The sequence below is a fragment of the Haliotis rubra genome, unplaced genomic scaffold, assembly GCF_003918875.1.
Source record: "Haliotis rubra isolate DU_JTF1 unplaced genomic scaffold, ASM391887v1 Scf56, whole genome shotgun sequence".
Classification (NCBI taxonomy): Eukaryota; Metazoa; Mollusca; class Gastropoda; order Lepetellida; family Haliotidae; genus Haliotis; species Haliotis rubra.
In genome coordinates, this window is record NW_025767257.1 from 2,801,222 (window position 1) to 2,824,321 (window position 23,100).

Consider the following 23,100-nt stretch of genomic DNA (forward strand, 5'->3'; position numbering starts at 1 on the left):
GTCAAAGGACTACTGACTGAATTTCCTGGCTTCACCAGTACCACCAGGTGTTGCCAAGGTTTATTACTTGTAATTATCATTTCATTTTTTAATTGTCCTCCTCGTAAGATTTTCGACCTTTTTTTCAAAACAAAATGTCTTGCTGAATCCAGGTATTTGTTCAACAGAACACTTTAACATATCATGACTATAGTGATCTAACTTTTTACTTTCCTAGGGGACAAGGTCATCATATGTTGCAGTGTTTCAATAGGAAATCATAAGCTGTTCGTGTAAATGGCAAAAGTAATATGTGAACAAACATACTCCAGATGTCTAACATTCAGAGCTGCAATACACATCTCCATCTTTAGCTAAAGATAACTGTTTATTATGTACCGTTCCAAATAATTTTTTGGAATACACCTGCAGAAACCTAAATCTCAAACATACCTGGTGAGATTATCTAAATAATGAAGTGCTTCAGCTTAACCTGATGTGATGGTATTGATGCAGATCAAGAAAACATACAAACTTACTGTGTTGAAATTTGACACGGATTCCTCTTTATAGATTTTCATCTTGGAGTGCATCTGCTCAAGGTTTGAAATGTTCATCAACACCACATATACCAGTGAGCAACTTCAAGTGAATTCCAACCAGAAAGACACTTGTCAGAATCACTGCCAATAATCATTCATCAATATAACCTTTTTTCCTGCATATGTTTGTTTCAATAAAAGTGATATGAACTCAGTCCGGACTCTAACAATATCAAGTACTGCAGTTAATTGGATTTGACAAATTGAACCAATAAACTACTGGCCTTACATTGATGGTCATATTTACATGTCTGTGCAAAGAAAAATATGGTGATTTCTTTTATAGCAAAATTGTTGCTGTAATCATAGAAATACAAGAATTCAAAAAAGTTTATGCAATCAAAATCATAAGTGAAATGTTTGTTTATTAGCAAAATTGCTTCAGTTTACAAGCTCCTTGCACCACGAGGTTCAGTGCATCCAACAACGTCCTCTATCACCCAACAAAAATCGCCCCTCAGACATGTGCCACATGTACAAGCTTCCAGTACTCTTGACCAACCTGGGTGAACTACAGCTCTACATCATGAATATCATATCCTGTACATACTTTATCTACATATCTATACCAACCTCAACTCCTCAGCACTGCTTTGATCTATGTAGGCCAGTGATACCTCTATTCCTGCACCTGGCATGTTGGGTTCCCTGCTGGAAACTCCACACAGGTGCACTAATATCAGAGATAGGTATCACTCAAGTTGTCGAGTATTTAGCATCAGATAGTATCCATTTGAGAATTAAACAAATATAGACTGATTTAAATTAGTAATTTGGGATGGTTTTTTCAAATTGATCAAAGAGAATGTTTGTTGTTGTGGGCACATCCTGTAAATCTATACTGCAGTGCAACAGATAACAAGCGAAACAGTAACATCCACCATGTACCATTTCTGGTCATGATTTCTGTACCTTTGAACAGCTTTCTTTAAACAACATCCATCTTTTTCTTTCATCGTTCTAGCGCTGCAAATAAAACCTGTGAACTGATCTTCAGCTACCTATATTTGTAGAAAGAAGCAGGGGAATTATGCTTCTAATTAAAAATGACTTAAGATCATAAAAATAAATATGAAGAGTTCTGCACAGAAATATAGGAATACAACATCAAAGGCCAACATAGTTGAACCTTGTTTATTGCAAATGATTCAAGCAAGATAATTCAGCCAGATTCAGCAACTGAATAAATCTGCTCCTAAAAACAGCATACCACTTCTTATATTGCAAAGGAAGAATGAACATTGAAGCCCGGCAATGTGTTATGACACTCTGTTGCAATGTACTTTTCTTATCGACCGTGCTGACAACAGATCCATCTACCAGAGCCTATGTTCACCCATTACAGGTTAACACACAGTGGTGAGAAGTGAGCTGTAGCAGTTCAAGGCAGGAACTAATGGAACAACTATGTTTTTCCTATCAAGGTGTTATCTGCATTTTGTGTTGGTGTTATCTCCACTACCTGTACAGGACACGATTAGACTGTGTTAACATATCTAACCTCTGAAGGATCTCTATTGAAGTGGTTCCAATAAAGTGGGCAAGGGTGATACTGTGTACAAGTGAAGAATTTTGGAATCAAGAATACATTGTAAAAAAGTACCCACCTGGGTAGGAGTACAAATGTCAATCTAGCGCAAAACAGTAACAAAGCTTATAGCTACTGGTATGCACATCAATCTTGTGTATCAATGTATTTTCTATATTTATTCAAAAGGAACATCACATGGGAATTTATTAATATCCAGGCTAGTATGTGTACTTTGTGTTGCATCTGTGTTCCCCTAACTTCATCACATACTTGTTCCATAACTTGTCTTGAAATACATTGTCTCTCCTGAATGGTGAACAATCAGCACCAATTTACCAGACTAAGCTTGTACTCATCAAACAGACTCAACAAAGACGTGCAAGCAGTTGACGATAATAACAACATTCATATCTATGGGAGTACATTTATTTCCAAAATGTCACTGTAAAATGTCAGAGGATGCAGTGGATGGGTAACCTGTTGGGGGCACAGAGGAGGAGGAGGAAGTTTAACCTGGATTTAGCATGACCTTGCCCGCCACATGGACCTTGTCTGTGATGGCTCTCTACCTGCTGACTTCTCTCCATGTCAGAGAAGCAGGGTAACAGTGAGAGTGATCTATACTTTCATATACATCAGTACAGTAAGCAGTGGTGTTATGTATACTTTCATATACACCAGCAGTAAGCAGTGGTGTGATGTATACTTTCATATACATCAGCACAGTAAGCAGTGGTGTGATGTATACTTTCATATACACCAGTACAGTAAGCAGTGGTGTGATGTATACTTTCATATACACCAGTACAGTAAGCAGTGGTGTGATGTATACTTTCATATACACCAGCACAGTAAGCAGTGGGGTGATGTATACTTTCATATACACCAGCACAGTAAGCAGTGGTGTGATGTATACTTTCATATACACCAGTACAGTAAGCAGTGGTGTGATGTATACTTTCATATACACCAGCACAGTAAGCAGTGGTGTGATGTATACTTTCATATATACCAGCACAGTAAGCAGTGGGGTGATGTATACTTTCATATACACCAGTACAGTAAGCAGTGGGGTTATGTATACTTTCATATACACCAGTACAGTAAGCAGTGGTGTGATGTATACTTTCATATATACCAGCACAGTAAGCAGTGGTGTGATGTATACTTTCATATACACCAGTACAGTAAGCAGTGGTGTGATGTATACTTTCATATATACCAATACAGTAAGCAGTGGGGTGATGTATACTTTCATATACACCAGTGCAGTAAGCAGTGGGGTGATGTATACTTTCATATACACCAGTACAGTAAGCTGTGGTGTGATGTATATTTTCATATACACCAGTACAGTAAGCAGTGGGGTGATGTATACTTTCATATACACCAGTACAGTAAGCAGTGGTGTGATGTATACTTTCATATACACCAGCACAGTAAGCAGTGGGGTGATGTATACTTTCATATACACCAGTACAGTAAGCTGTGGTGTGATGTATACTTTCATATACACCAGTACAGTAAGCTGTGGTGTGATGTATACTTTCATATACACCAGTACAGTAAGCAGTGGTGTAATGTATACTTTCATATACACCAGTACAGTAAGCTGTGGTGTGATGTATACTTTCATATATACCAACACAGTAAGCAGTGGGGTGTTGCATACTTTCATATACACCAGTACAGTAAGCAGTGGGGTGATGTATACTTTCATATACACCAGTACAGTAAATATACACCAATGCAGTAAGCAGTGGGGTGATGTATGCTTTCATATACACCAGTACAGTAAGCAGTGGGGTGATGTATACTTTCATATACACCAATGCAGTAAGCAGTGGGGTGATGTATACTTTCATATACACCAGCACAGTAAGCAGTGGGGTGACGTATACTTTCATATACACCAGTACAGTAAGCAGTGGGGTGATGTATACTTTCATATACACCAGTACAGTAAGCAGTGGGGTTATGTATACTTTCATATACACCAGTACAGTAAGCAGTGGTGTGATGTATACTTTCATATACACCAGCACAGTAAGCAGTGGGGTGATGTATACTTTCATATACACCAGTACAGTAAGCAGTGGGGTGATGTATACTTTCATATACACCAGTACAGTAAGCAGTGGGTGATGTATACTTTCATATACACCAGTACAGTAAGCTGTGGTGTGATGTATACTTTCATATACACCAGAACAGTAAGCTGTGGTGTGATGTATACTTTCATATACACGAGCACAGTAAGCAGTGGGGTGATGTATATTTTCATATACACCAGTACAGTAAGCAGTGGGGTGACGTATACTTTCATATACACCAGCACAGTAAGCAGTGGTGTGATGTATACTTTCATACATATCAACACAAGAAAGCAGTGGGGTGATGTATACTTTCATACATATCAAGACAAGTAAGCAGTGAGGGAGAGATGTACAGCACATTTGCCACAAATATGTTCTCCTGATTGAAACATGTTCTGCATCTGCTGGGGATCGAGGTCGATACTACCTCCACCACTGATAAACTCTACTTGAACTTACTGGAAGAACTTAAGTCTGTGTATACAACATACAATCCCTGGAACACAGGGGATGTCAAACCGTGAGTGACCAATTCCAAGTGCTTTAAACAATGATACATCACAACAGATGGTCAGGGATTTCAATATGAAATTCTTCACATACTCAGTAGATCTCTCATTAAGATTTAGATGAGGCACAGGCTACAATAGACTGCTATTTACCTGAACACTGACATAGCTAGATGCTGATTAACAGTTCATGCTCTCACAGGAATCTATTTTAAATATTTACTTACATTACCTTCAAGACACATCTGTCTTTATGCCAACACATTTAAACATGACAAGCTTCCAGCCTGTAACACTGGCAAAAAAATTTATAAGCTGTATGCATATAAATATGTAAAAGACAAGTTATTTTATACAATTCACATTTTAGCTAAATAAAACCAATCCACTACACTTAGCAATCAATTATTACACAAATACAAAATAGAGGTATTACAACTGTTATCTTACACATAACCTTTCAGAACAATGACGTTTTTCAAAATACAATTTATAACATAGAGTGTTTATGTACTTGAAAAACATTTGATATCGCAGATCTAAAATATTTTGCCATCAATTCTTTATAACATGAATATGTAAAGAACGTAATGGTTACTAAATTCTGACATAAAATCTTGATCAGGTGTGAGTAAGTTTACTCAGGCTTTTCTACTTCACCAAGAAATCTTTTCTCACTTCCAACACTGTAGATACAGAACAAACTACTGTACTCAAGAAGATGAGTTTATATTATGTGAATGTGCCAATATACTGTCAGCCAGCTGCGCTGCATTATAGTAACATATCCTACTGTGTGTGATAAGAAAGGTAAATTCATAACCCAAGTCTGGGCTGTACAGGAGATGTCAAACAAGAACTATAGCTGTGACTTTCAGAAGCACAAGGCTAATTTCATGACTCGTGGAAGACTTAGCATTTTGTTGCTGAAGATATAATTTTGCCTTTTTTGTCATCACAGTTCGATCAGTTTATATCAACCTAGGTGGTTCAGTGTTAAACTTGAATTCACTGTTTAGGAACATCTAGATGCAGAGTGACGCTAATGCATTGTTACACCATTCAAATATCAGTTTACTAAGCCATAGCATTTTTATGCTACAACCCTAATAGTGAATGCAGCCTTGCAAAAATATTTGAGCATCTAATGATTACAAATTACCTCTGAACCATAACAGAATTCATTGAAACTTAAAGGTAATAAAATCAAACAAATCTCCTTTTCTATTTAATATCTATTCAATAAAACCCCTAATGAATTCTCTGAAATAAACAAGTAGCAGCAAATCAAATATTTCAATCTTGTTTAGAGATTCACATTAACCAATCTGTGTAATTTAATACCCTGGTGTCAATACCTGCATGTAAACTTTTTGATCTTGAACAGCCAAAGTTTTAATTAATTGGAATTAGCACCAGATATCTGTTCTGTATGAAATGAAGCGTAATTACCACAGCATGTGATACATGTAATTATCACACCGATAAGATAGAGTCACCTGTTTCTGGCCCTCAAAGGACTAAATAGAAAGTGACTTTTATGGCTTTCAAAAGTCAATTCCTAATGAACCATTTACCTGCCTGCATGTTGGGCATCTTTCAACGCCAGGAATAGGGTTTAATTACACTTGGCTCTGGAGCTTCACAACCAATTTTTCAACGGTTTTGTAAACAACCTGTGCATCCTATCAGGAAGTGTGATAGTTTGTTAATGCAATGTATAAATAGTTGGCCTGAGAAGGATGATTCCCTCATGTAAGACAGTTGGCAGGTAGATAGCATCATCATTCAAGCTAGCTAGTGTACTTTGTACTTAATATCAAAGCTTCTTCCTTAAGTTTAACTTGATGTAAAGTATTTACAGCGAATAACTTAACTGATGCAAAGAATCTTCAACCAATAAAGATGTGTTCCTTCGACTGATACTCGAGAAAGTTGAATCTACAACCAATAAATGTGTACTGAGCATGTAATGTCTAATGCGCTTTGAGCATGCATCTTGTGGATGGATACAGCGCTTTATAAATACTCATTATTATTATTACCGCATCAACTGGGACTTGAGTTAGGCAATATAAGCAAACTTCAACCAATTAAAATGTCAATCATCATCTATGACTGAAGTAAGCAGAATCCATAAACACTATAGATATGTACCATCAACTGGAACCTAGGAAAGTGGTATAAGCAGGGCAAAGTATTCCTATTCTAAAGGTATCTTGTAAGAGTTTCCAAATATGTCAGCAAGGCTATAAAGGCTCATGATATTGTGCAGATCAGACATTTTATTGGAATTCCTTGATTATTTAGTGCATGACCAGGGTTTGGCCTGATGTTCCTGGCAATTTGGTGCCAGATCCTGGCAGGGTATCACATAATCTACAGAACCACTACATAAAATCACTAAACAGAGGGGCATCCTACTGTTCTAATTCAGAAGTAATGACAGTCCGTACATTTGGTTTTTCCATCACCGATGAATTGCAACAGTTTCACAATGCATTTTTACAGATGTTTACATAAGGATAAACATAACATGATATTTTCAGGTGTTACTGAACATCTTCACAAACTTTCAGATGTTACTAAGTTAACTTGATGTGAAGCTATCATCTTCCTGAACTGATTGTAAGTCACTTAATATATTCTGATACTTATTCCTTGAATTAATGGCTATGATGTGGGATGAAAGCAGGTCCAGCTCAAGCTGCAGCACACAGGAAGTGCCAATCTGAGAGTCTCGCCAGAATGTGAAGCACCTGCAAATGTGGGTATATATCTGATGGTAAATGTTTGTGATGAGGACTTGCTCCGACTTGCACGCATCACTCACAAGAAACTTGCCCCCTTCCATCATGGGGGATATTTTGGACTAGACTCATTATACAATGACATACTGCGGGTACATTTTCCAATTCAGGCATAATACGTTTCATCATGTCACTAACTTGTGGCAGATTCTATAAAGCGGACATAAACCTGACCACCTAACTAGAACAGCCCTCTGTTGAGATCAACCACCCATTTAATTCATTCAGCCAAACTGTATGGCCATCTTCCTCCATTTATCATCACCGTCTTGTGGAAGGATTGTGTAGCTACGTAGAAAATGTTAAACCTTGCTTCCATTTTAACATGAATTTGAAAATAATCACCTTCTGTTAGCATTCATTTCAAGTTTGGAAACATTGATTCAAAGAAAATTTCTTTTAAACCAATTTATTTATTTATATATTATTTATCTATTTATCAAATCATTAATATAAATTTTCATTTATTTATTTATTTTATTTCATTAATTTTTTGGGTGGGGTGGGGTGGGGTATGTAATTCACTGAATAGTACCATTGAAAAGGTTGAAAGTCGTTTGACTAAATGACTAAGGGCCACATGTTCTTATTAAGTTAAGACATGACTAATATAGGGTATGATACAGCTAGTTATTCATAAACATGACTTAATAGAAATAAGATTTCCATTAAGGATAGCAGTATGTGTTAGAACTCCCCTGCTGTGTTTGGCATTATAATCTTGTGTTTACACAAGTATCAGGTGATTCTGATGAGTAGATGTATACTGCGACCAGCTCCTACAATGGATGCTAATAACATCAGCGCTATTATTGTTCGTGACTGTCTTAATGTACTGCCAGGAACAAATCAATTTTCCTATTTTGAAACTGTGATCAAACCAAACACAGGAATACTTCTCAAAACAAGGAATGATTTGGCCTATGGTCAAAAGTATCAGTTTTGAGCATGATATATCATCAATAATAGACATTTTTTAACTATTTTCACGACATGTCCTGAAAACACAACTAATCAAAGTTTCCAGGCTCCGGTGTTCTGCCCTGTCAAGAACTGGTATTGATAATGAATATTTATATATTTAAGAGGCGGAGCCATTGCCAATGTAGATAAATATTCCTGATATTCCAAATAACTTGACAATCTGGAATTCATTAATGTCAATCCTGTCTTGAAAAACAAAGATTGAAATAAAACACAGAAATTCCACAAATACCTTTGAGAAGAAATACGGTCTACCTTAATGCACCTGAATCACATGAGGTAAAGGAACTTACTAACATAAATAACTGAAAAATCCCTTTCTGAGTGACCATATCAAAGGCGGACAGGTACACAAGAACTATTATAACATATCAACATATAAATGGATCTCACGTTCATCATCCTAAGATGGGGACATAAATAGATAATATTTTGCAGCATCCTAAGTGTCATGAAACCCATAATGACATTTCTTTAATCAGTGCTTGTGTAGTACATAAACACAGTGGTATGTTTGAGGTCAGCGACGGAAGAGGTGGTGTATGTTTATACACTGAGGATGTAATACCCACCTGTTAGCACATGCCTTAGTGTACTAGATCTAGCAACTTGCATCCTCCATTTGGTGTTTTAGGTGAGTAATTAAACATACCAGATCAGTTAAAGTGAGCTGTGTGTTTTCAAGAAGATCGTCCCTAATTCAGCCAATTATGCTTCATGAAATCACAACTACATGTACACTTTACTGAACCAGGAATTTGTTTTTGATCTTTTCCTTACAGCTGTGCATCTGTTGCATCAGTGTATCCAGGCGTAGGTTTGTCATTGGGATTCTCCAGCAGTAGGTCACGAAATGTTGCTCACCCACATCTTAAACCTGTTTTACTTCTCATCTTGGCAACATTAATCAAGATCATCACATTATACAACTAACGGTACTTCAACTGTCATAATGAGCCTTGAAGAAAGTCATTCACAGGTGTGGGGAATGCCATGTGGAAATTAATGTTGTTATTTACAGGATTTAATATATAGCCATACATCAATTATTAATTTAACTTTAGAGAAAAGATATATTTAATACAGATGAACAATGTGGTGTAACTCCCTAACACCAGTAAAATGCTGATAGACTGAAGACCATAAACTGGGATTTGATGGTGTGTTTTTTTAACACCACACTCAGCAATAATCCAACTATATGGCTATGGTCTGTGAGCAATTAAGTCTGGACTAGACAATCCAGTGATCAAGAGCAGTTGGGATATGATAAAATGTGTCAACCAAGTCAGCGAGCCTGACCACCCGATCCCATTAGTCACCTCTTATGACAAGTATTGGTTGCTGAAAACTAACTCTAACCCGAATCATACCCACATACATACCCACATTTGTATAGCACCGATATCCAGCTGAGCTGCCTAAAGGCTCTTTGTTTTTCCCTTGACCACTGGATGTCAATCTCAACGGCAATCTAATGCATCAAATACAACTGTATGACAGTTCCGATCAAGAAAATGGCACAATGTGGAATAGACTCATCCTTGGTTACATTTCTGTATTCCGATTTTATCTAGGGTACGCATCTGTGGTACCTGTGCCGACGACCCCTACAGCTTAATTATAAGACAAGGCTGTCATGAAAAAATATTTTGAAAGATCAAACCAAATAACTCTGCTCAACAACAACCTCAAATAACCTTGGACAAGTTCTGAAAATACAACAACATGATATAATCATTTCCACTATTACTGTCCCTCCCTCGATTCTTTAAGATGGTGACACAACACTCAATACATGTTAATCTTTCTCCTGTGAATGTTATGAAGGCTGTCGGCTGGCCTTCAACAACATTACAGAAGTCTGTCAAGTAGTTGATGGTGTTTATTTCCAGTGATAGATTGCAGTAGGAGACACGGACTAATGGTGCCTGACCAGCCTGTTGACTCTCCTCTCCACTCCACCATTGTCATGGAGAGTCTCCAGGAATTAGGGTCACATCCCACCAGGCAGCTGGCAGCAGGACATGCTTCAAACCACAACATGGCTGCCTTCTTCTCGGTGGAATACAACTGTACAGATTGAACCACAATCAGAAATTTTAATTCTTGCTAGTGAATTTGTTCTGTTTTCACTACTTTGTCATTGTTGTCAATATTGCATCAACAACAGATGTGTGATCACTGAACTTTAAGACATATGTTAGAACAGTACATACCTTTGTTAGCGGATAAAACATGTTTTGAACATTAGCTCCACCTTTGACAGTTTGATGGAAGTGACATCTTGTGCTCAAGTGAAAATCTAGAAAGGCCAACATGTCACATCCCTCCTTCCACCTCCCCACCAGTAGCTGTGGCCTACACATGTCAATGGCCTACACATGGCTGTGGCCTACATGTAAAACATCACATGTCACACCCTCCTTCCATTCTGCTCTACCCCACCTTCAGTACATGTACATTTATATTGGCCTGCCACATGTGAGGGTACCTATACTCCTATACTGTACACCTTCTGACTAGTGGAAATATTAGACAGTTTGATGGAACATCCTCAAGTGTAAAACAATCATAAGGTAACATAACACTTGTGTCCTCCTTCCTTCCTACCCCCAGTCTGTCCCACACATGTCCACTCCTTCCACCTGTAGCTGTGGCCTACACATGTCACACCCTCCCTTCCACCTTCTCCTACCCCACCAGTAGCTGTGGCACATGTCACACCCTCCTTCCACCCCCTTGGCCTCCATGTCTCTTCCCTTCTACCCCACCAGTAGCTGTGGCCTGCCACATGTCACACCCTCCTTCCACCCTACCCCAGTGGCTGTGGCCTACACATGTCACACCCTCCTTCCACCTACCCACCAGTAGCTGTTCCATGTCACACCCTTCTCCCATCTTCTGCCTACCCCACCAGTAGCTGTGGCCTACACATGTCACACCCTCCTTCCACCTCCCCCAGTAGCTGTGGCCTCACATGTGTCACACCCTCCTCCACCTCCCCCACCAGTGGCCCTACACATGTCACATGGCCCTCCTTCCACCTTCCCCACCAATATCTGTGGCTACACATGTCACACCTCCTTCCACCTTCTGCCTACCCCACCAGTAGCTGTGGCCTACACATGTCACACCCACCTTCTACCTACCCAAACAGTAGCTGTGACCTACAAATGTCACACCCTCCTTCCACCTACCCCACCAGTAGCTGTGTAGCTGTGGCCTGTACATGTCACACCCTCCTTCCATCTTCAGCCTGTGGCTGTGGCCTACACATGTCACACCCTCCTTCCATCTTTCTGTAGCCTTCCTCACCAGTAGCTGTGGCTGTGGCCTACACATGTGTGCTTCCATCTTCTGCCTACCCCTCCAGTGTAGCTGTGTCCAGCTGTGTGCCTCACACATGTCACACCCTCCTTCCACCTCCCCAAAAGTAGCTGTGGCCTACACATGTCCAGCCCTTCCTTCCACCTCCCCAACCAGTAGCTGTGGCCACCGTGTCACACCCTCCTTCCACCTCCCCCACCAGTAGCTGTGACCTACACATGTCACACCCTCCTTCCACCTACCCCACCAGTAGCTGTGTAGCTGTGGCCTGTACATGTCAAACCCCCTCCTTCCATCTTCAGCCTACCCCAACAGTAGCTGTGTAGCTGTGGCCTACACGTGTCACACCCTCCTTCCATCTTCTGCCTACCCCACTAGTAGCTGTGTAGCTGTGGCCTGTACATGTCACACCCTCCTTCCATCTTGGCCATGTACCCTCCCCACCAGTCAGCTGTGGCCTACTACATGTCACACCCTCCTTCCATCTTCTCCCTTCCTCACCAGTAGCTGTGTGTGGCTGTGGCCTACACATGTCACACCTTCCACCTTCTGCCTTCCATCTGCACCCTCCTTCCATCTAGAAATCCTCTACTTAAATGTTCCTCTCAACGGTTGAATATATTATCTCAACAACTTAGGGGCAATTCAAGGCATGATTTAATATTTCCCCTGAAATTCTGAAGTCTTTTATCACAATAAAGTACATTAATGAGGGTGTTCCTCTAACTGCATGATGCTGCAGTCCTACTCCCCCTCACTATTCCATCATCTCCTGTCAGACCCACCGCCATCTTCTATGCAACATACACCGCCTGTAAGCAGGTAGATTAGATTGCTATTGATTATGGTGCTTCTAGCCATTATATCAGACAAATTTGGTGCTTCTGTTTCAATCTGCCACAACTACATCATTATTAGTGGAAGTATCTGACAGGTAATCGGGGGCAATTATCTCATACCTCGCCATTTACGACACTCACAACAAGTACATCTGTTAGCAGCAACAAAACCCCTGCTCTATCATGGTACAGGTACAAAAACAGCCATTTGGCAATTATGCAACTTTATGTTGACTATTGTCTATCACTTCAAGTTTTCAAATGATTTGGAGTTTCAACTATTTAAATTTTAAACGATCACTGCAATTAAAATACATATTTCACAATGGACCCCTTGTTTGGGTTTAGAATAATGATGTGAGAATTCTTTTCATGTAACTTCTTTGTATTCAATGAGCCAATTGCTCCTAAAGACATGCTGAACATTATGGGCCTGAGAACGTATACTATCATCTACCCATCATGACAACATTGACATTGGTCTGGATTCCACAAACCAAAGATGATTATGAATATCATGCCTTATATGGACAAGTTTCCCAGCATATTATGGATTATTCATGACCTACAGTTCATCCTTCCAGAAGATCAGCCATACAGTGAATGAGTGAGTGAGTTTTACGCCACACTCAGCAATATTCCAGCAATATGGCGGCCAGCCATACAGAAAATAACTGCAAGAACCTTTAGTGTCTACAGTTGTCGGACTTAGCCAACAAACACAGCAATAAGATGCTTTGGGGCAATGTTCTCTAGTCCTATATATATATGATACATATGTGATTCTTGTGCTGCACAAACACAGATACATATACTACCCCACTTATCATAGGAATATGGCATCATTCTATATGAGTATACTCTTGCAACAGAGTTGGATTCAGAATTATATTTCTTCAGACATCCAGGGTGTGGGCAACGTAGTGGACTAATGTAGTGCAAAGATGTCAGCAGTTGCTTCCCTTTGTCCTGTAAGGATCCTGAAGCTGGCTTTGAATCCTAGATGTATGGTGATTATGACAAGTATTTGTCAGCATTGGGAATCATTTGCAACCTAGTTCACTTCCCTCAACATACTTGCCTACTGCATCAAGTTTATGTCACAAATTAAACCCAACTTACTCACATATCTTCAGATGTAAATGTTGGTACTTTGTCTCAAATGCACAGCTGGTATTTTCTCCACATTTGATACTTGTAAGTCAGTTATTCCTCAATGCATGAACAATGAAACAGCATCTTTCTAAAGCTCAAATTAATTTGAACTGTAACAACAGTTACCCAGTTGCTTGCCAACTGAATGTCAGATAAAATCATCTTGCCTGGGTTTTAATGGCATCTCACCAAATTAATTCACTTTTGGTAAAATAAATTTGCAGCCAAGCTAACCCCTGTTTATCAGAAATTGTATGTCAATCACTGCCTTTGGAGTCATCAGTTAACAATGAATCATAGCATGGAAACACTAATGAACTGTGAAATCTACCAGTGCAAATTGCCAGTTTCGCTACAATGTTTCATGGAGAAAGATATTCTTTCTGCATTAATTACGGATGTTCGTCTCCAGTGAAATGGATGCCTCACGCAATAATCAAGTATAATCAGGGAGTCACTGAGAGCAAAAGGAAGCTGTAAACATTGTTTATTTCGATTAATTTTTATGGAAGAAAAGGGAAGCTGGTGCTTTATAAGCATCTGTCGTTCATCTGAAAATGTTTTAAGAAATTACTGTGTAAAATGTCTTTGTGCTTCAAACCTTCACATCAACACAATTGTCAGCAAATTCTCCATACCTGATATTACCTTAGATATCAGCATCACTATGGTTACAGACAATCAGGACTGGATGCTAAACACTAGACATAGTCATGATTTGACACCAGATATTTCAAGAGGTTAGAAACCATTGAAACTGTTGACATTTTCTGGAAATATTCCAGTATATGATCATCTAACCGAAAGTGTGTAAGGAAAGTAGTACCTACCTGTGGCTCACATTTCCTGTGACAAATATAGCGACAGACTGGAAAAGAAAACAAAAGAACAATTTAATACAAAAACATCGATTTAATTAAATGGACAATTCAGATCAGGGTTCAGTTCAGGTTTATAGTCTGGAATATAATGGCTACATTATATGGATGATGAAGCTGTATGTAAATTGGTCTTATTGACAAGAGAAAGAAGAGAGAATTATTGAAAGAGTTCAGCAATATTACTGTAGGAGATATTAAAACAGCTCCACACTGCATCCAAGCATTGAACCCAGATGTACAGCCTGATAGGCAGACACCATTTCACCAGCTCATGCAATGCCTTTGTTTTTGTTGCAGGATTCAGCTGACAGAAGATTAGAAAGTCTTGGACAACACTGCCAGTTTAAATCTTTCCACACAAAATTACCACAAAGTTCTGTGCTAATATATCTGTTGTACAGTTATTTCAAATGATTATGAGATTCCAACTGCCTCTGATTTTACCAGATCTGAGGTTGTTTGATTAGCAACTACTGGTATTTACTTTAAATGGCCACCATTAGACTGAGGAGTGAGTGAGTGAGGTGAGATGAGGTGAAATTGGGTTTAACGTCGTGCTTGAGAATATTTCGCTCATATGATGACGTGCATGCGTGTGTATGTGTATGTGCGGCTGCTTGTACTAGCCCACACTTAAGCTGGTTTTATAGTGCTAGCCCACTGAGATACCATGCCGCAGTGAAGCATGAATACCCCACTCAGACACATTATACTGACTCCGAGTCGACCAGTCCTTGTTATACCCATTAATGCCGAGAGCCAGGCAGGGACCAACAAGTACCATATTTTAACGTCTTTTGGTATGACGCGGTCGGTGATCGAACGTGTGACCTTCCGCGCTCTGGGCGGACGCTCTAACCACTACACCACGGAGGCGGTCAGTGAGTGAGTGAGTGAGCGAGCTAATGCTGTCAAGCCAAATACATGTAACATTTCACAGCGAACTGAAGCTGAAGTACTTAAAAGAATGTTATCTTTGAAAATGTTTCATTTGAAGCTCCTATTTTATCATCAAAATGAGTGAGTGAGTGAGTGAGTGAGTGAGTAAGTGAGTTTAGTTTTACACCACACTCAGCAATATTCCAGCTATATGGTGGCGGTCAGATTGAGGAATGAGTTTAATGCAGCTTCCAACAGTATGTCAGTCATACCACCCTGAGACAACATAGTGTGGAAGGAGTTTGATGCAGGTCATAACCCATGTTTATAGAATCCTGTCAAGGCAATGACATGCAACTTTTCACAGCAAACTGAAGCACTGAAAGTGATCTTAATACTTAAAAGAATGTTACCTTTGACAATGTTTCGTTTAAAAATCCTATTTTATCATTATCCCAAAACACATATACAAGACCTCTTGTCCTTGCAAAATTGCCTGTGGTGAGGATCCCATCAATATCATTTAACACTGATTGACTTAACCACAACTGTATTAACCTGGGATCAGAATAATAATGGCCTTATCCCCTAGTGTAACTTAACCCTGCTAGACACTGTACAGGCTCACCTGCCCATTACAAATACCCACAGGGAGATCTCATCATAATGCAGATCAATACCTCACCTCACCTGGACACCAGGTCCAAGTCACCTGAGGATAACAATCTGACAAGGTCGTTTAGGTCCGACAGGTGTTATAATCCACCAGGTGAGAATAGTGTACTGTCAGGATCCACACAACAGTAGTGTTATGTTCAACACATAGTCATTAGTAATAGAACACATTAGTCGGAGCCACAGGGTCAAGGGAATCGGCTTTACACTCATTAAAGGCTATACCTGATCCCAATGGTCAGGTCTAGCTGACGGACCATGACTTCTCTCAAAACACTTGTGCAGGGGCATCCCAAAATAATTGACATTTCTTTGCAGTTTCCTATTCCATTAAACAGATAATTGATCAATTACATCTTTAGAAGTGATTCTGATGAGAGTTAACTCCCTTCTAAATTCATAAGATTCATCTAAATACATCCACAACACTGAAATGTACACAAAAATAATGAAGGAATCAAAACTGTGAAGTATATTATACATTTCTCAACAAGACTGATACATACATTAGTTTATACTTTAGGTAATTAACAAATGTATCACACATTCTGAGATAGACTTGTTCTATGCTGTTTTCATATTTGCATCACCTATAAGATGACCCTATGATAAACCTATGCTTGTTGTAAGAGGGCGACCAACGGATCGGGTGGTCAGGCTAGGCTGACTTGGTTGACACATGTCATTGTATCCCAATTGCATAGATCGATGCTCATGCTGTTGATCACTGGATTGGCTGGAATATTGCTGAGTGCTGCGTAAAACTAAACTCACTCACTCACCTTCAAGATGTATACGATGAGTTTCTGTTAATGCTACAGTTGCTATGTATTTTTTTCTTTGTACAGTGCAGGGGTATTGAAGGAATGAGTCGACTTTATAACCACACATGAAAACAGATCTTAATCGTTTTTGAAAACATGCACCACTAAACTTGCCACTGACATTTCATGACTTATCACAATCTGAATCTTTTCACAAGAAATTCCAAAATTAAGTTAAAGTTATCAGTCCAGTTAAAAAGAAACCTTAATTCAGATTAATGTCCACATTTACGGTCTTTCAGAGATGTTGAAACCATCAATTTATACCTCAAATCTATGTAGTCTATCAATTTAAATTATTCATGATGTTTTATACATCGTACATTAGTGTACATGTATGTCTAAGTGTTACAGTTGATTTCCACTGCAATATGGCAGGCACTCATACTACAAGTCTCTGCACTTTGCCACACACTCGACTCGTTGTTTACCTGCGTTTACATGAGTGGGCGCTGGTCACCTGGTCAGTTCATTACCTCGGACAATACATGCTACCATGACGACCTAATTACTGTCCAGGTAGGGTGACCTTGTTTTATCAGGATACATGATTTATTTATGGCCCTGCAAGTCAAGGTGGGAAATGGACAATTTCTATCACACAGAAACAGGGATAAAAGTTGTTTGACAAGAACTGTTTGATGCTGAAAGTGATAATGGAAACATACAAATACAATTATCAGATTTATATGTGGATATTTTTTTAGTCACAGTTGTTGATAGGTTGGTTTAACAGAAACATTTTGATGCCTAAGGTGGTTTTGAAAACAAATACATACACCACATTTATATGTTTGTGTCACAGTTGGTGACAAGTTGAGTTTCATATTTCCAGCTTGATTTTTTTATTTGCAATTATATCAGAAAACAAATTCTTTTATCTATGAGGAAAAACAACCAGATTCATGTTGTCACAAATTAATGTTTACAAAATTGATGTGTGTGTGTGCATGTGTGCACGCACCTCTGTGCATGTTTCAATGCTTTTGATTGTCAAGATTTATCAGTTCCAGACGTTTTTCAGCCCACACATATTCTCTCTTCATGATTACACCCTGACCTACCGTATGGTGAACATGTATCTAAGTTATAACAGAGTTATCTCCCTTGAATATCCCTCTCACAAATCATTCCCAGGGAGGAAATGATTGTTAAAATACACTTTCACGGCGAAAAGAAAATATACTCACACTGACATAAAGCTAAAGAATATCACTCTGGACTTTTGAAACAACAGATTTATTCCAGTTCAATTTCCAGTTGTTACATTATCTAATTCATCAGATGTTATCATTCATTTTTATTCCATCACTGTTTTGGTCCCTAGTTTAAGTTAATCCCAAAACAACATATAAAACATTAAATTAAACATTCCAATCTTTTTAATTTTTCAAGGTGTTGGCTGAAATCATTATGATTCACATAAATACTATGATGTCATACAAGCCAAACTTGGCTCTACCTCACCACATTTTACGAGTGATTTGCTGAGAAAAACTTGTTTGAGTTAACGGTACTAGTTTGGTCAATATGTTCTTTCTTTGTAAGAAACAAATACAACATGAACCTGTTCACATAAATATTAGGAAAGAATTTGTATCAATCTTTCAGATTCAAATATTTAAGCCACAACAATAACAAACCATTATAAGATTCATTCACAGCAAAACATTATATGAAAATTGTCCTAAGCTAAGTATGTGTTTGAATTACTCGCCTATCTAAAATGAGCCATTAATATCTTGGATTGTCAACTTTTAAACATGCATCTAACGTTTGCTGAATTATTTTGTGGGTTTAGCTGAAATAAGAAAAAACCCCAAAATAGTTACCATAGTCAACTCTTGTGAGTCAAGGTGATTGAAGCATTCATTCATTATTTCACTAATTCATCTGAGAGTGTTCAAAAACTAAATGAGTATAAATTATTCTTTCTTGTATGTTTATTGTCAGTTTTGATCAGTCCAGTGTGAATGAAAATTAACTCTAGCAAGATTCTAACGGAACTGTCAGTTTTATAGGCTTGAGAGTTCTTGCTGTCTGCTGAATGTTAATCTGAAGTTGAATACAGGACACAGCGAATAATGATGCTGAGCCCAATGTGTAGTCAATTATATACATGATAATCTAATCATGTTGCATGGAGTGACGTAACAATGCAGGCCTCATCATCACCTGTGTTGCCCACCTCCACCTCCCTCTGGGACTTATAGCCTTTTAATGGACAACTTTCATCTCTGTCTGCTTCCATTAACAATACATTTAATCATTCTACTTCATTACAACATTTTCAAGAATTAATTTTCAATGTGTATTTTTAACCAAGGATTAATACTCATCACGGTGGCATTAAATGTCCAAACAAAAACTTGATATGCAATTAAATAAATGGAATAAATCAATTAACTTTTCACCTGAGGCATATTTCCAATCATATTTAAGTCCACTACATACAAAGGACATCAGATTCAGAAATAAGGACCGTTTTAGGTAATTATTTCCCCCACTTTCAAGACAAATTTCCTTATTATTGAACCAAGACAGGTGGAGTCAGTCCCATGCAGCTTTACTGCATTTCCAACTTGATGTCCACGTTCTTGTTTTATGTTCTAGTAACTGCTAACAAACACATAACCCAAAGACAACTTATTATCATTACTCAATAAACTTCTGCTAAAACCATTACAGTGTACATATGGCCTGACACTGTTGGGAGCCATGAGGCAACAACTACATGATACCTACCACAGAAAACCATGCCATAACTGTTTAACCTATTTTAAAGACAACTCATCATCATGTTTCTGTAATACATACTAAGTACTTGCTGATTAATTTTTGTCATATATTCTTTTTTTTTCGAATAGTTCAGTACAGACTGTAAAATATTTGTTATTCACGCACATGAGCACCTCTCAGCAGGACAAGCATAACGCAGTAATTTCTATGACAAAGCAGATGAACAGCTTCCCATCATAATGCCATCCCATGTGACCTACTTGTCTTGTCAACATCGAGATTCAATTTTCATTCAGTATGGGTCCTGTCACCTGTCATAAAAAATCTAATACATTTCTCTGACCCTACTTTACCTCCAGCATGGAAGTCCTATGAAACCGCTTCATTAATTCCCAAATTTGATTATTAGATCTCAGTTATTCCTCATCATGTTGAGTTGACTTAATCCAAATTAGATTTTTTATGATCGTGAAGTAGTTCGCACAACCATGCTGGCCTACTTTTGAGACCAGTCAATAAACATGAAGATTATTCTGTGGAGACTCGGAACATGCGCTGGGTAATCATGTCATACAATGTATGGCGGACAGGCCCCTGGGGGGATTAAGTCACCTGAAAAATTGACACCCGCTTATTTATAAAATGACCATATTTCTTTTTGTGTTGCCAAATATGTTATAACTAGGTTCCTTTTTCATTTCAAGCCTTTATGTATTCTGCCCAAGAAAAACCTTTATTTTTTACATTTCTTTTCCTTGTAGAACTCAGGTTTTACATCTTTTGTGGACTGCTGATTGATCAAATTGTTGATTTCAGTTAATTCAAGAACTATAATCTATTTTTTTTCAAAGAGAAAGCTTGCAGTAGCATCGCTTTGATACAATGACTAAGACATTAATTCACATCACAAATCAACAGTGTTGGCCCTCAAAGTAATCCAATCACTTAGCAGACGCACAAAATAAATTGGTTGATTGTCACAAATGATCTGTTTACACAAGTCAGCGATTAAAAGTAATCAACAAAATCGTAAATCACAAAATTATAATGTGAGCTGAAATGGGCGAGCACTCTTGTCAACTATAAATGTCACCGACAACTGGTGACCGATGGCCATACTGGCCACCCCAACAGATGACCAATAGATGCTCTCCATGCTTCAGTGCTCCGCAAATATTCCATCACTTGGAATGAATGGGAACATTGCATGCTGGTAGTTAGGAAGTGCTATCAGTGATGGGCTGGGTGGGAACGAGCCAATGACTTTGTTATGCTGACACTGCTGATGTAGTAACACAGAAATGAACATCAGTCCTTGAAAGGTAGATTTATTCCCTTCACTGCCACTTTTACAAGGTGACCAACAGGAAGTTATTCATGGTCCTGGGCTGGTAGTAGTCCTACATCATTCCTATAATGTATAGTATTCTGTTGAAAGGAACAACCCCAAACAATGTCTTTATTTGATTAAATTTCTCTTAAAAACCAATTGAAACCTAAAAATTGTATTTTTCAAATATTTGCTTAAAGGTTACATTATTGTCCTTGTGCTAAAATACTTATAATTTTGTTTGCATAGCTGTTTAGTTCAGTACAAGACAATAGTTTCAGCTTGTTACATAAAGCCACTTGAAATAGACATTAAAAACAATTTTAGAAAAACTGCTAACTTCTCCATCAATATTTCAAAACTTGATTCCTAATATTTAGCAGTAATAATTATTATTTGCATCCATTAATCATCCCCTACATGACCTGAACAAACTCCTATATGTTTTTTTTACAAATTAGACCTTCATAAATGTCATCATGTCAATCTTGGATTACCCGATAAAGAAATCAGCATTTCATCAACGTCCTTCCAACCCTTTTCTAATCTGTTTTGGCCCCTGAAAATCCCTTTTGTTCCCGGCATGGGTAATTTAACATTCATAAACTCACTCTCCATGTTTCTGCAAATATTTCAGAACAGAGGTGTAATTACATTAAGATAATTAGTGGGCAACTTCACAATTACATCATTGAATTACAGGGTTAGAGGTGAGCTGGGTCAAAGTTGGAGAGTAACGTCTGATGACTTAGGCTGATAATCCATCTGTCACTGAATTCCCGTCATCTTAATTGTGTGGTATCGCAGATAACCACTACCCTTATACACAACAAGATTTCATCAACAATATTGCTCAAACTGTAATGGAGTTCCACATTTGTTAGAACATATTTTATGAGGACTATTTTGGATAACAAAACATTTTCATTTCTGAAGCAGGACGTTTATTGTACAGTGTTTCTATGTCTCCTGTGAACAATACCTTGAGTGATGGACATATTTTGCTTTTCATGTCTGTATTGTATTGTGTGTTGTTACTGTGAAGTGAAATCTGAGGCAACAATACCATACTAGACCTTTAAAACTATTGTTTTTTTCAGCTAAGATATCAGTTTACTCTGGTAAAATATAGTGATATCTAGCACATGGGTTAGACACACAATCATTAGGTAGACCAAAATAGTCGTCAGGTATCAAGTTTGGTCTTAAGGTTTCCAGGACAGAACAACCAGAAATCAGAAAAGGATAATGAAACAAAGTTGTGTAAAATATATCAAATGAATGTTTTTTTGCTGGGAGCTGTATCAATATGGGTTCCAGTAATGCAACTGCACTTCATCTAGATTATCCTCCAACACAATCACGATAAATTATTGCCAATGCTAAGAATGCTCTTTACATACATTTTTCTTCAGGTATTGTATCTTGCACGAGCAGCAGGCAAAATCATCATGTGAAATAAAAGGCAGGCGGTTATGGAAGCTATCAAACAGCTCCATAAAATAGGAGACATAAAGACCCTTTCAATCTAATGTCTTAATAAGTGAGATGAGACATTGACATGGCCAGGTATATAGCCTTGTAACAGTCAGTGCACCCATACAGTTTGGGTTTTGTGTGTTTGTTGTTTAACGCTGAACTCTGCAATATTCCAGCGATATGACGGTGACTTGTAAATAATTGAGTCTGGGCCAGACAATCCAGTAATCAACATCATGACCTACGCAAATGGGATATGATGACATGTGTCAACCAAGTCAGCGAGTCGGAACACCTAATCCTCTTACACCAATCATGGGTTGCTGAAGACCAATTCTAACCCGGATCTTCATGGGTTGAACCCATATGGAGTCGTCTCCCTGAGTATAATATATGCCACTGTGTTTACCTGTTTTACAAAATGACATCTCTTATATGTACATGTATATGAAATATGT

General features: G+C 38.2%; 1 protein-coding gene across 1 annotated transcript in view; it reads right to left on the reverse strand.

Moving 5' to 3' along the window:
* LOC124253949 (tensin-1-like) overlaps positions 1 to 23,100 on the reverse strand; it is a 253,052-nt gene that overhangs the window by 134,222 nt on the left and 95,730 nt on the right. Inside the window, 1 exon segment of the mRNA XM_046687798.1 lies at positions 14,666 to 14,703. Within this exon segment, the coding sequence (XP_046543754.1) occupies positions 14,666 to 14,703 (38 nt within the window).